A 14265-nucleotide genomic window follows, 5' to 3' on the forward strand; every position below is an offset into this window, starting at 1 on the left:
CCCTCTATTAGGAGTGGTTAGTTATTATCATACAAACTATGTGAGCATGCATGCTCAGGGGAAGGGTCTTCACCTGGCCAGAACCTTTCTGACCTACAGCCGTGATTTTTTAGAACTATAATGAGCATATTTCAGCTATAGGATACATGGACCTTGAGTGTATTGCCAAGGTGGCAACAGATACATCAACATCTTGAGGTACTTCGCCCTTAAGAGCTCGTCAGCTCCAGGGCGTCCTTGACTGAGTGATGTTAACTACCACCTGATTCAAGATAATTCTTACACATTCCACATTTTCCGACACCGTTTCTCCACACCTTTCTGATTTTGCGGCGTTTCGCCTTTTTTTTTTTTTTTTTTTTTTAATTTTTTTTTAAGCACACATTCACCGCGGCCCCCTGTGCGGGGCTCGGCCGCCGCGGGACCGCCCTCCCCTCACGGAGCCGCCTCGCGCCTGCGCCGTGGGGGCGGGGCCGCCCGCGAGCCGGGAGGCGGCGGCGCCATGGCGGGGGCGGTGTGAGTTGGGGAGGGAGGGAAGGAGGAGGGAAGGAGGGAGGGAGAGGGAGGAAGAGGGAAGTGCGGGTGGCGGGACAGGGGTGTGGGGTGTGGAGGTGTGAGCGAGGGGCACCCCGCGGGGTGGGCCGGGTCGGGCCCGCGCTGGCCCGGACTCTGCCTGGCTCCCGGCTCCCGCCTGCATTCCCTCCTCCGGGGCGCCGGCGGGAAGCTTTTCCCTTGCAGCAAATCTTGGCGTCCCCTGACAAAGGCAGGGAAGGGACAGTCGCGATTCTCTCCAGGCAAACGGCGGTAGGGGGGTAGCGCTCCCAGGCTGCTCTGCCTCCTCGTTTTTCCAGCCTCCGCTTTCCTGCGGTGGGGCTCGTGTCTCCTCGAAGGATCACCCGGTCCCTGCGGCTTTCCTCCCTCCTGTGACACTTAGCTCTGGTGTAGCTGCAGCTGAGGCCTTCCTGGCACCAGGAGGATCGGAGTTGATCACCCCGTAGACCTGCAGCGATTGCTACCTGCATGTCTCTGCCCGCTGATAGAAGCCAGAAAGATTTGTCATTTATTTGTAATGCCATCTTCCCGATTTCTGTGTCATGACAATCTACAGTTCCCTTTCCCTTAAGCTGATTCATTCTTTATGTGTATACTGTGCCTGTGATTTTGTTTTCCTCCATTATTATGAAATGTTGTCTTACCTGGTTTGGGAAATACTCTGTAATCACCTTGATTTTAAATTCCTCCCCTTCATGCCTTCTGTATGCTTCCTGAATTCACATCAAGATATTACATGTGTGTCAAAAACCTTGTTGAACTCAACTTCATCAATTGGTTTGTTTTTTCCTTACTACTCAATCAAAAAAGGAAAAATTATCTGTAATTTTGCTGCCCATAAATCACCACCGACTGGTTTTTAATCGTCTGAATGATGCTATGTGAGGGCTTGTCGATTTTGTGGGTTGTGCTTTGCTGGTATTGGAGATGGGGGAGGAGGGCACTCAGTTTCCTGGATCTTGCAGTTTACCTTTCAAACATTAATTTTAAGTTGCCCTTGTCCAGTCTTCTGGGACCTCCTTCACCATCCAGGAACTAACAAAGATAACTGCCCAGAGAAGCTGTGGCATCATCATCCTCGGAGTTTTTAAAAATGCTCTTGGATATCATCCTTAGTCACATGGAGGGTCCCAACAGCTGCCCCTGCTGTGAGCAGGATGTGTGATGAGGGACCTCCTGAGGTCCCCTCCCACCTCAGTTACTGTATTTATCTTCTCTGAACCCTCCTTGTTTTGTGCTATGTTAGGCCTCTGTAGCAATGGGGGAAGAGATTTGTGCTGTTCCATGCCTTAAAATGAGCTGTGGAACTGAAAGAGGTGCTAAAGGAGGCTGCATTCCTTCTGCTCATTGGGAAAGTAGTGTCCAGTGTCATGGGCATCAGTACTTTAAATCCTTCTATCAGGTTGGGAAAATAAAACAGATTTTTTCTGTTGGATGTAGGAGTGATGTGGGAACCACCTGTTCTGCGTGAAGGACGAGGAATAGATCACTTGATAAAGGGAAGAAACAAACCATCCCATTAAATGGAAGCCATGAAGATATCAAAGCGGTTCTTCGCTTTTGGGATTTTGACATGCATAGCTGTTTATGTTGCATACATAAAATGGCACTTGGGCTCCAGACCATTTGTGGGGGCCACAGAAGGAGTTGCTGAAAGCAGGGGAGATAAACTGACCCATCAGGCAGTGACCACAGATCTCTCGGTCTTTTATGGAATTATGTTTGACGCAGGAAGCACGGGAACTCGCATCCATATCTTTAAATTTGCACAGCAGCCAAGAGGTATGTCCTGCTCATTGCATGACAGATTAAGTCTTCCATAATGTTATGGAGCAGATTATTGATGGCACTTTTCTAGGTATTACTTAAACATGCATCAGGTCTTTCTAGAGAGCCGTCAGGAGGTATATTATGGTTCAGGCATGTGTGTTTGGATGCAATTGTGAAAATGTTCAACAAGGAGAAAATGCTGTAATGTCAGAATATGAACTAAATAGCACCTATACTTTTAGAGTAGTGGCTTGAAGAAGGACAATTTTTCATCACGCTGGTGGAAGAGAGAATTATAAATTCAAACTGCCTTATTTCCCCAGTTTTTTAGGTTGTTGGGTGTCTCCAGTTCCTGGCAGTGAGATGCTTCTCTCTACAGTGTCTGGTTTAGTGCATCCTTGGCTTCAGTGTTGGGTTTAAACTGCAAAACAAAACAAAAATTGCAAATTATTTGATTAAAATTGCTGTGTATTGCATCTGGACAGAAACTACCTCTGAGAAGTGAAGCAGAAGCACACAAAAAAGCTCCAGCTTTCCTCTGGAGTAGTAAACTCCATTTGTTTATATGTTGTCAGCTCCTGCTTGTGAAACTCTTAAAGATTAGAGAACCTGAGTGGGTGCTGTTGGTAGGTGATCTAAAGGCTCTGCTAAGGATTGGCAGTGTGGTGTGTGGTGTGATTGGCCTCTGGGGAGCACCTTAGGTTTGCATAGTGGGCTGCTGTAAGGCTCAGCCACCAAAGGTGTTAAACAATAGTCCGTGGATTTCCTTCTTTTCCTGTATCCCCAAGTCTTTGCTTCTTCCTTGCCTGCTTCATCTGAAACACACTTTCAGAATATGTTGCAGCAAACTTTATGGAGTGTAGTGTTGTCTGGACTGCAGGTTCATATAAGGTACTGCAGCTTTCCAAAATACTGAAGCCTGTATCCCTCTGCTGCTATTGAAAATAGTGGAAAAGCTACCATTAGGTTTTGCTGGAATCAAGTTTAGCCAGAACAGAGCAGGCTGAAACAAGAGTTCTTTTTTTCCAGGTGCAGTTTGGAAAGCTGCACATGGCAGGTGTAAGGCCTCCAAGAGAGCTTTGCACCCATCTGGTGACTGATGTGCATAGTGGACAGCAGCACCTGACAACCAGTCATGACTTTAAAAGTGGTTTTCTCAGGTTCTAATTCCACAGCCATGACTGTATTTAAAGGTCAGGTGGCTGTTAATAGTTCATTAGGCAGGGGCATCAACTGACTTCTATTAGCACATAATAATGGATTTTTTAAAAATAGTTTTCTTTTTGTGTATGCAAAATTATTTGTACCATTACTTATTTTGGAATACTGCTTTTGAACAGAGACTCCCAGATTAACCCATGAGACGTTTAAAGCACTGAAACCAGGTCTGTCTGCATATGCTGATGATGTCGAAAAGGTAATTTGAGTGACTTCTTTCCTGTCTCACCTTCTGGTCTGCAGGGATTTAGGGACTCCAAGAGCCAGAGTTAGCTCATAGTGTTTACAAAAGCCTTTGCTTTCCAAGAATTTGTCATACTGCCTTTTGAGCCTTTTGTAGCCAAAACATTTGGTGGCAGAGAGTTCTGTTCTGTTTCACTGTTTGAAAAAGTGACTCTGGTTTGGACCTGTTGCTCAATAATTCCCATTATATCCACTAGGCCTTATGCTGTAGGAGACAGTGAGTCCTGCCCCTTCTCCTGACCCCTTGTGATATTAATTTGTCTCTGTTTCACATTTACAGTGAATTGGAGCTCTAATCACCCTTTTGCCCTTTCAAAAGAGTTTTTAAGATGCCTTTTATTGTTCTTTCTCTGCTCACAGAGTGGCCAGGGAATAAAAGAGCTCCTGGAGGTGGCAAAGAAGGAAGTTCCTATGGAGCTGTGGAAGTTTACTCCTCTGGTCCTGAAAGCCACAGCTGGCCTACGGTTGCTGCCAGGAGAGAAAGCTCAGAAGTTGCTGGAAAAGGTATTATTTCTTGTCTTTCCGCTTGCTTTCCAGAAAACATGCTCCTGTTAAAAATGCAGCTGCCTGGGACATTTCTGAAAGCTAGGGTGTCAATCTCCTGCCTTTCCCATGCATGTATAATACCTTGAGGTTAACCAATTCCAACAAAGTAAACTGGATTCCCTTCCCTACCCATGTCCATCCCTTGTTAATGGCATTTCTGAGCAGTCTTCATGCTTGAAAACCCACACATCCATCCCTGTTCCTGCACCAAACTGCAGGGCCAGCATGTAAAGGCTGCTGCTTGTTGGAGTCTTGGGCTTCAAACAAAGTGGTGAGCAGCAGTCAGGATCTGGCCCAAGGAGAGGAACAGTAGTGTAAAATTGGAGTTTTAAGAAGCTTGTTTTTCAGCTGAAAAACTATTTCTCTGAATGTAGCTTTTATTTGAGCTACAGGTGAAGGAGATTTTTCAGGCCTCCCCCTTCTTTGTGAGGGACAACTGCGTGTCGATAATGAATGGAACTGACGAAGGTAAGCAACTTTGTAAGAGATTCTTTCTGCAGTCCTGGAGATCCCTGCTGCACTCTGACCAGTCCCTGCCTGCTGCAGTAGGAACCCATAAGCAGCAGGTGTGACAGAAACAGAGTTTTTATGTGGCCACAGGCAGTGCCTGCCAAAGAAATCTCGTGCTGTGTTTTCCAGTTTGAAGCCCTCAGTTCTGTCCTGATCTTGAAAGCTTTTGAGCACTGAGCAGTTCCTGTAGGTTCACCAGAAAGCCACTGTGCAGTCAGCACTTCTGGAAATGTTTCTGAGTATCTGCTTTTTGATGTGGTCTTCAGCAACTGGGTTTGCCCACTCTACTCTTGACAATGCTTATCAGGGCCCTCTGGAAGTATTTGATCATAATTTAAATTACAACTCATCAATTGAGTGGGATTGTAAATGCAATCTTAAACCTGTTACATAGAGAAGAAAATACATGCTGAAATAAGTTCCTGTTTATCCAAAAATGTTGAGGACAGAATGTCTAAATTTTAAGTAACTGAGTGTTGAAATGTGTTTTAAATCTGCTCAGAAACCAAGCTTTAAAATAGCTGAAGCTGTTTATGAGTTTCTCTTCTTGCTCCTTAATGGAAGAAAGAACATTCTTTTTCTTTTGTTTTAAGATCAGTAATAGCTGTGATAGCCTTGGTTCAGCCAAGGATTGAAGTGGGCCGTGCTCTCTAGCCTGCCTTGAGTTTTAACCACATGAATAAATATTTGAATTTGTTAACATAAGGCCACTGATTCACCTAATTTATGGGGAAATGGTTTATAAAACAAGAAGAGGACAGAAACAGCATGGCTCACAAAATTGCTTAGAGGAAAACGGGCAAAATTAGAACACTGAAAGATGAAAATTCTTAGTATTTATAAAGAAAAGTGGAGTGCCTGACATCAAACAAAAGCCAACAGTGGATGTTTTCCTAGAAAATGAACAATGTGAGTTTCAGTCATCTCTTTGTCTTTTAGCTAAGGACTGAAGCCTTTGTGACTTCCTGCCTAAGTTTTTGACCTGTGAAGTAGAGAGTTCTCCAGGCATTTCATACATGGGGCTTCTCTCCCAAATATCACATAAGCTCTGATAGAGAAGGTCATTCTCTTTGTTCACATAGTCTAATCTTGTTTTGTCAGTAATTGACAGTTCTGGAAACCTTGTAATATGGCTTAATTTACCTGCTTACTGCTGTTAGATAAAATGAAATGCTATGATCTAAGCATGTGTCTTCTGAATCTTTTCCTTATTAGGTATTTCAGCCTGGATCACAATAAATTTTTTAACAGGTATGTGTACATGAGTATGTGTATAAAGATATGACCAATGCTGTGAAATTCATGCTCTTTTTCTGCCCATGTGTGGGATTTGCTCATTCATTGGGGTGGAACAGGAGAAAGAAGACTCTTGGAATAAGTCAGCAGTTTGTTTTTGGTCTGGCCTAATTAAGTCATTAGGATTTTGTTTGTTTACTTGATGGAGTGAGGAGTTTAAGCCTTTTTCCTAGACATTTAATGTAGCTTTTCTTTCAGTTCCCTGTAGGGTACCAGAGCATTTTATTCCTTTTAGAGCCTGCTGTGACTGGCTACATTTTTTGTGCGAATATTCTAGATGTGCTTGGCAGGTGCAGAGAGTAAAAGAAAAGTGCTATGCTACTTCCTTATAGATTTATAACACAGAAGTGCCACGGGTGTTTACACTGCTGAGTGAGGAAAAGGGTAGCTGAAGAGCAGAGAGAAAGCTAAGCTGAAGACCTCTCTGACAATACATAAAGCACTCTGCCATCCAAGTGCTCTGTTCAGCACACAGTGTGTGGGGCAATGTGCTCTGGAGCTTTTTGTGCTCCCAGGAAGTATCAGAAGGGTCAGCAATCTTTAAACATCAGCTATTGTGAGGTACAGTGAGGTACTAGGCACAAACTGTCCTTGTCAGGAAGGTGCATTTGAAGGATCTAACAGAGAAGCACTAGATCTAAATGAGAGCAGAGGTCCTGGCTGGCAGCAGGAAGAATTCCAAGAGAGCTGAATCTCTTAGGCCAGCTCTTTTCAGTCTGTCATCCCTTTGGCCATAGGAATCTGCAAAATATTCCTAAGGGATCAGGGAGAGGTGGCCAAGAAAACCACATTCCTCTGTGTTACAAAGTGGTTACCACAGCAGAGTTTGCAAAAGGTCTTTGCATCCAAAATGTTCAGGAATGCAATAACCAAAGCTGCTGTGATGAGGACAGGAACAGCCACCGGAGGAATAAGAGACTCTTGTCACTTTAAGATTTTCAGGTCTGATAAAGCCAAAATCAGTGCCCAGTAGATAACAGTATAATTTAGTGCTGTGTGGAAGCTGAGAGGTGGAGTTAGATTGTTCTCTTTCCTTACCACTGTACTTCTGGTTTTGTTCCTAGTCATTTTCTCACAGTGCCCACCATGGCTTTCTCTGTTCTGTCCCACATTTCAGGCAGGCTAGATGACCCGCAGAAGAGAAGTGTAGGGATGCTGGATTTGGGTGGTGGATCAACACAGATCACCTTCCTTCCGCGCACTGAGGTAACGTGAGCATGCACACTGTTGGGAAATGCTGCTGCAGGAATCTGTAACTGCTCAGGTTTCTTTCCCTTGGAAACAGAGCAAGAGTTTGTCAGTGTAGCCACACTTGTGACTTGGTCCTATCTGCCTTTTTATAGGCAGTCCCAGAGGCATTCACAGCTCTTTGTCCATCCATCTTCTTTGTCCAGCTCTGTGGGTCAGTGCTGCTTGTGGCGAGTCTGCTAGGGCTGCTTTATCTCGTGGAGGACACCACGTTCACCTGAATGTCTTAATCCTTGACTTTCAGTTTGTACAGCTTATAACAAAGAATTAAAAAAGCAATGCTGTTCATGAATTCAAGTCCAGCATTTGGTCTACACTGGGGTTTAAGAACACAGTAAGGTGCCTTCTTAATCCTTGTTTCTGATTTTCCTGAGTTCACTCAGTTGCAAATGAATGTCATTTTAGCTTCCTGGTGTGGCATTTCTATAGATGTTCTGTGGAGCCCTGTGATTGTGGTATTGTAAGGCTCTGGCCTGTGCAGAGATAGTGCTCATAGTAAAGCTGCACAAAAGCAGAGGGATGGGATGCTGTATCGGCCTGGGATAATCAAGACATTTCACTGTTTCACCAGAATGGCAAGGGATTTGAAGGGTCCAGGGAGTGGAAGTTCTGGACATAGAGGAGTTAAGATATGAGCAACATGAACAGCACTGTGGCCTGAGCTTTGCTCCCCACAAACATTCTGGCTGTGCTGATGCACTTGGGGAACAGGCTACCCTTTCATTCCTTCAGACCACAGGCTGGTCCTCACTCTGTTCCTTGGCAAGCACAGGGATGTGCTTTTCCTCTGGCTTGTGCAAGTTCACAGATGAATTCACTCGAGTAGGAAGTTAATGCGTGCCTGGCCTTCCTATTAGTTTGCACACAGTTCCTGTAGTAGGGATCATGTGAAGAGGCAGTTGCTGTAGCCTCTGGACAAAAGCAGTTAAGAGCTGGAATAAGGATTCCTTTTTAATGGAAGTAATTCTTTTATACAGCATATTGGTGTCGATACAAATAGAAATGTAATCAATTTAAACCCTCTCATCAAACCTCTTAGCTCCAGGTTTTGTGGTTGTCTTGTGTATCAGCAGTCAAATTGAAATCCTTGCAAATTCGTCATTTCTCTCTGAATCATGCTAGGATAGTTTCACATTTTTCCTAATGTGTTGGAAGATTACTTTGTTGATGTTTGCTGCTGGCTGGCAGAAACCTGCCAGTGACATCTTTTTCTCCCTCCAGGCAACTCTCCAGACATCTCCATCTGGCCACACAACTTCATTTCAGATGTTTAACCACACCTACAAGCTGTATTCATACAGGTTAGTTGTGGGAAAGAGAGCACTGTGCACAGATGGAAGCTTTCTGTGAAGCCAGGGAGACCGAGGTGTTTTTCTGGGGTGGGGTCCTTGCAAATGAATGCCATGAAGAAGCAGAGAAACTTGAGCCATGTGTTTTTAGTGGATTAACCTTGGCTGCCCACCATGTGCACACCAAGCCCCTCTATCACTCCCATTCCATTAACAGGACGGGGGGAAGAAACTATGACAAAAAGCTCATGGGCCAAGGTAAGGACAGGGAGGACACCAGTTATTGTCATGGGCAAAACAGACTTGATTTTAATTTAATTTATTTAGTATCTAATTTAATTTATTGCCAATTAAACAGTAGGATAATGAGAAATAAGAACAAAATCAAAAACGCCTTCCCTCCACCTCTCCCTCCTTCCCAGGCTCAGCTTCACTCCCCACTCTTATACCTCCTCATCACCGAGCAGCACAGGAAGATGGAGAATGGGGGTTGCAGTCAGTTCATAATGCTTTGTCTCTGTCATTTCTTCTTCCTCACTGTTTTCCCTGCTCCCAGTGTTTTGGGCAGCAGCTTCTTCCCACCTGTGCTTGCTGTGGGGTGTGTTTGGGCTCGGAAAGTCAGTTCTGTATGCAAGTGGCTGGGCTGCCTTTGAGGAGGGTAGGAGTACCCAGTGTAGTACTAGGAGTAGTGTTAGGGAAATGTCATTGCCAGTTCTCCAACAGCCAGATTACAGCTGACAGCTATTGCCTGAGCTTTTCCAAAGAGGAATTACCCTTCTGGATAAGGTAATACAAGAGCGGGTTGTCATACTGTTCCCCTCGTGCATGAGCTGCTGACTTGAGCCACTTTGCCATGGCTGTGTAGAGGAGACTGGCATGTCCCAGCTGGGTTGTCAGTGGAGTATCAGAGGAAGGATGTCTGTTGCTCACAGAGGCTTTTCTCCCTTTGCAGTTACCTGGGACTTGGGCTGATGTCAGCAAGGCTCGCCATTTTGGGAGGAGTTGAGGGAAAACCCTGTAAGTTATGGGCAGTCCTCGGGTCCTGGCTCTGAGCTCAGGGTGTGCAGTACTGTGGTGGGGGGAGGAGCTGTGTATCCCCTTCCCACTGGGCTCAAGGTTTCTGACTGGCATGTGGGCTCCTGTCACCATGGCCGGGTGCATTTGAGACAAATGCAGGAGGTGACGCTGACAGATCCCAGGAGACCTGGATTCTTGCCAGCCTCAGGTTGGGGGTGGGCATGGGACATCCAAGCCATGACTGGGCTGTGGAGGGGCCTTGCTGAGGCTGCAGGACAGGGCTGGGAGTGAGGGATCTGAATTTGTCTCCTTATGTTTTTTCCTGCAGTAGGAGAAGGGGAGGAACTGATCAGCCCTTGTTTACCACCTGGCTTCAAATCCGAATGGCAACATGCTGAGATAGTGTACAAAATTAAAGGACAGAAGGCAGGTATAGTGATTTATCACTCTTGCTATCTAGGCTAGCTGCTCTTAGCACAGTAAATGATACACTCTCATCCTCCTCCAAAGACACCAGACTGTTTACGGTTCTGTCTGGCTCCTCTTGATGTGCTGCTGTCAAAGAGATCCTGCAGCTCTTTCCTCTTGTGCCATGATGTGTCTGCCCAGTCAGTAAAAATGCTAGAAGTGATGCAGATGGAGTTGAGCAGCCCTTGAATGGGTCTTTCAAAATCCTTCTGCCTCAAATGATGTTGTCCATCTCTGATCTATCAAGTGCTTAGTCCCAACCTGAGGATGGTAAGTGTCTGCCTCTGGAAGAAGATGCAGATTTCAGTTCTCTGGGAAGAGCTTAGGGAATGCTATTTTGCAAAAAGGAGCCTGTTTCCTGACAGATCCTAAATAAATTCTATGTATATTTAACTCTCAGCCTGTAATATGATTTGGGGGGGGGCGTTCGTCTTCTTTTAGGTGAACCTCTCTATGAATCTTGTTCTAATAAAGTGGCAAAGATGCTCTACAAAAAAGTGCATAGAGCTGAGGAAGTGAAGGACTTGGACTTTTACATTTTTTCCTACTACTATGACTGTGCAGCAGAGGCTGGTCTCATAGGTAAGTCTGCTCCTGGCTTGGTTTCATTTTAAATGACAAGTTACAGAAGCAATGGGAACACTTGCACCCATCATGATGCTTTGCTAAGCCATCATGGAATTTAGTCTGCTGTTACACTGCTGTGCAGCATTGATCTTGACTTGATACTAATTTCTACAGAGAAGATACTGGGGCTGTGAAATAGGACATACAGCCTTTGGTAATAATTTTTAAACTGTTTGCATTTCAGAAATGGTTGTTGCCTAATTAACTCTACAGTCCAAAATAGAAGAAACTTCATAATGATAAGCAAATTTGTTGGGCAGTAAAATCTACTTGGGCTGTGTGTTTGCTTCACTGACCTTTTTAGATGGAATGAAGATTTTCAGCTATTTCCACATGCATTCAGAATGCATCTCTTTTCCAGTGGTATGCTTGTGTACAAAAGGCTTCATATTCAGTAGTAGAAAGCAGATAATGAGATCTCAATTTAGTTTGGACAAACATACCCTCCTCCTCAGCCTCTTTCTTTTTACAAATAATGTCAGATTTAATGTGTTGCAGAGCACCACTGCCCTGTCAGATCTGGTCACAGGTGTTCATTGTCCGGGCACCACTGGACAGGGCAGTGCAGAACTGGGGGTCAGGTGAGATGGTCTGTAAGCTCTGTTTCTGTAGGAAACAAAGCTAAAGGCTCTTCATAAACCAAGGTTTTTCAATCTCTATTTAGAATCTTTTGAAGGTTCTTTTACCTTTAAAAACAGTCTGAATTTTGAAATTGATTTCAGTGGCTCAAGGTTTCATTTCCAGACAACTTTATGACTTGAATCTACAATTGCCTTTGTACAAAGACCATAAAAGACCATGGGATTTTTTTCTTTTAGATAAAGAAAAAGGAGGAAGCTTAACTGTCAGTGACTTCGAAATTGCAGCAAAATATGGTGAGTAAAATACAATCAAACACACACTAATAATTGTGTGTAAATTGATTCCCAGCTGGCAAATATCGGACACACTAAAAAGCCTGATGCTTTTAAGTAAATATTGAGTCCCTCTACATAGCATCTATGTGTATATATGCATTTCTGCTTATTTCTGAAAATCTCAACTATTTTTATATTAACTTCTGCTTTTGCAGTGGGTTTTATTTTGAGTTTGTCTTTTGTTGGTTTTTTTTTAAATTTGATTTTGTTGACATTTGTTGAGTGCTGGTGCTCAAGAAAATTAACACGCCTGAGGTTGCTCAGATATTTAAAGACTTGAAGTAGATAGAAGAAAAGTTGGAGGCTCTTTTCCTGGAGAGATACAAGAAACTGCTGTCTTAGGGGAGAGACAGAATGTCTTGAACTTCCTTACAAAGCTTATGTGTTTATTCTAGTGTGTGTATGTCATGTCATTGTAACAGGTTCCATCACTGCACAGCTCAAGTGACAAGCGGTGGTTTTGGATTCATTTGGGATTTTTCATAGCTGGGTTGATTTTAGACCTGAGCCCACAGTGTGCACTCAGACACTGTTTTCTTTCTTCTTAGTTTGTAAGACCATGGAAGTCAGCCCTGGAAACAGCCCTTTTCTCTGCATGGACCTCACATACATCACCTTCCTGCTGCAGGAACTGGGCTTCCCAAAGAGCCAAGGCTTTAAGGTGAAGCTCAAAGTGGATTTCTGAGGAAGGTGGGCAGGAGGGTGCCAAGGCAGGAGTCATCCTGCTGGGAGCTTGGTTCTTGATTTAACTTCTTGCTACAATGCATGATCTGCAATTGTGGGTGCAGCCACACTCTCCCCATGATGGTGGTAACTGTTTGTCATAACCTTCAGCACTGTATCCACCTTGCATGCTTCAGATTCTCCCAAAGAGTTGTGTTTCAACTTTTCTGCTTGTTTTTTTCTTTCCAGCTTGCCCGGAAAATTGACAATGTTGAAACAAGCTGGGCATTGGGAGCCACTTTCCATTACATCGACTCACTCAATAGACTGCAGTACTAAAGCTCCTAGAAGGTGACTTTTGGGAATTTCCATTTTTTTGGAAGCCCAGCATGGGAAACCCTGCTGAAGGGTGTGCTTTTGGCTTCCAGAGTCCTTTGGAAGATGAGCTACACTCCTTTCCCCCCATCCCCCCCACCAAGTCTCCTCCATCACTAGCTCTTTTTTACAGTGCAGAGTGTAAAGGAAAAGCCTTGATTTGACAGCGTGTGCCGTCAGCTTAATGTAAAACTTGATCATTTTGGAAGGAAAACTAGGACTCTGGAGGACATCTATGATCTCTATGAGAAAAACAGACCTTTTTTGGAATCTGCCTGTACTATGTGCTTGCAGTGTGCTGAAGTTGCTGAACGGTCACTCCAGAAGGAACTCTTTACTGTCCTGATTTCAGGGTGTTTTTTTCCTGTTTGTCGGCAGTTTTCAGTGATGATTTTTATTTTACTATTCCTGTGTTCGAAGGTAAACTTGTGTGTGTGCAAAAACAGTGCATTTACACATTGTGCTGCTGACAGGCAGCAGCTTTGAAATGCAGCGTGGAAGTCACAGTTCTGTCTTCCAGTTGCTGAAGGAGAAAAGCTCAGGGGGACTCTAGAAGCTGGGTATAGACTTGGAGGAACGATTTTAACCCTGTGTGCCCTGTAGGGTTAATACCTAATGTTGATTCCCTGGCTATTGGGAGGTAGATGGTGGAAGACAACATCAGACTTGCCGGATGAGCAAGGCCTGGGAGCTGGGTACAAGGATAATGATGGATTTGACAGTTCTGCAGCCAGTCAGAGGAAGATAGATGCAGCCACAAAAATAAGCCCTGAGCATGGCTCATTGGACGTTGCAGACTTTTGTGCCTTGGCAAGGTTGATGCAGGGCTGGGGATGAATGCATTTGCTTGGTATTTTGGGTGTCTCTTCTGCAGACACATCTCTGCTAAATGAATGTAATGTGGTTGCAATGAGCCAGGGCAAGGTAGCTGGAGTGCTCCACTCCAACAGTGCCTGGTACGCAGACAGGGAGTGATCACAGTGGCTGGAAGGGATATGCTGTGCTATTTGTAATCTACCTGTGGAATTGTGATGTGTTTGATGAATGTATAGAGAAGACCCAAGTGGTCTTTTGGCGGTGTGAAAGAGCCCAGCTTTCCCGAGTGCCTGCCCTGACTCCTGGGCTCAGGGCAGCAATACACGACATGCTGTGTGCATGGCTGCTGGCTCTGTGTACCGGGGGACACCTGAACCTCGCTGTGCGGACAATAAACCCCCAATTTAAAACGAGAACGTGGTGGTGGGGTGGCTTTTAGCGCCAGAGCCCGCCCGGCGGGTGGGATGAGAAATCACTGCCCTGACGCCGTCCCTGACCCCTCGTGCCATCAGTCACTCCGGCATCCGAGTCCCCCGGTGCCATCCCAGCCTCCCACGCCATCCCAGTCCCCAGGTGCCGTCCCAGCCCCCCACGCCATCCCAGTCCCTCTCCCGGTCCCCCTCGGCCCGCCCCGGCAGCGGCGCCGGCCCCGCCTCGTCGCGGGCGGAGGAGGCGCAGGCGCGGCGGCCCCGGCCCTGCCCCGGCCCTGC

The 14265-nt window shown here is 45.3% G+C and overlaps 1 protein-coding gene across 2 annotated transcripts; it reads left to right on the forward strand.

Annotated features, from left to right (window-relative positions):
- The first annotated feature begins 470 nt into the window (after nucleotides 1-470).
- On the forward strand, nucleotides 471-13968 carry ENTPD6 (ectonucleoside triphosphate diphosphohydrolase 6). 2 transcript variants are annotated; one of them, XM_039569671.1, is made up of 14 exons: nucleotides 471-516; nucleotides 1993-2334; nucleotides 3663-3739; nucleotides 4144-4287; nucleotides 4704-4797; nucleotides 6055-6090; nucleotides 7253-7341; nucleotides 8605-8684; nucleotides 9625-9689; nucleotides 10018-10119; nucleotides 10599-10739; nucleotides 11603-11659; nucleotides 12250-12362; nucleotides 12614-13968. In XM_039569671.1, exons 2-14 carry the CDS (start codon nucleotides 2076-2078, stop codon nucleotides 12701-12703), a joined length of 1347 nt encoding a protein of 448 aa, XP_039425605.1. In that variant the 5' UTR covers nucleotides 471-516; nucleotides 1993-2075; the 3' UTR covers nucleotides 12704-13968. The 2 variants fall into 2 exon arrangements, with proteins under 2 accessions (XP_039425605.1, XP_039425606.1); XM_039569672.1 differs by having other exon boundaries at nucleotides 4722-4797.
- Nucleotides 13969-14265: the final 297 nt, after the last annotated feature.

This window comes from Corvus cornix, chromosome 3, assembly GCF_000738735.6.
Source record: "Corvus cornix cornix isolate S_Up_H32 chromosome 3, ASM73873v5, whole genome shotgun sequence".
NCBI lineage: Eukaryota > Metazoa > Chordata > Aves > Passeriformes > Corvidae > Corvus > Corvus cornix.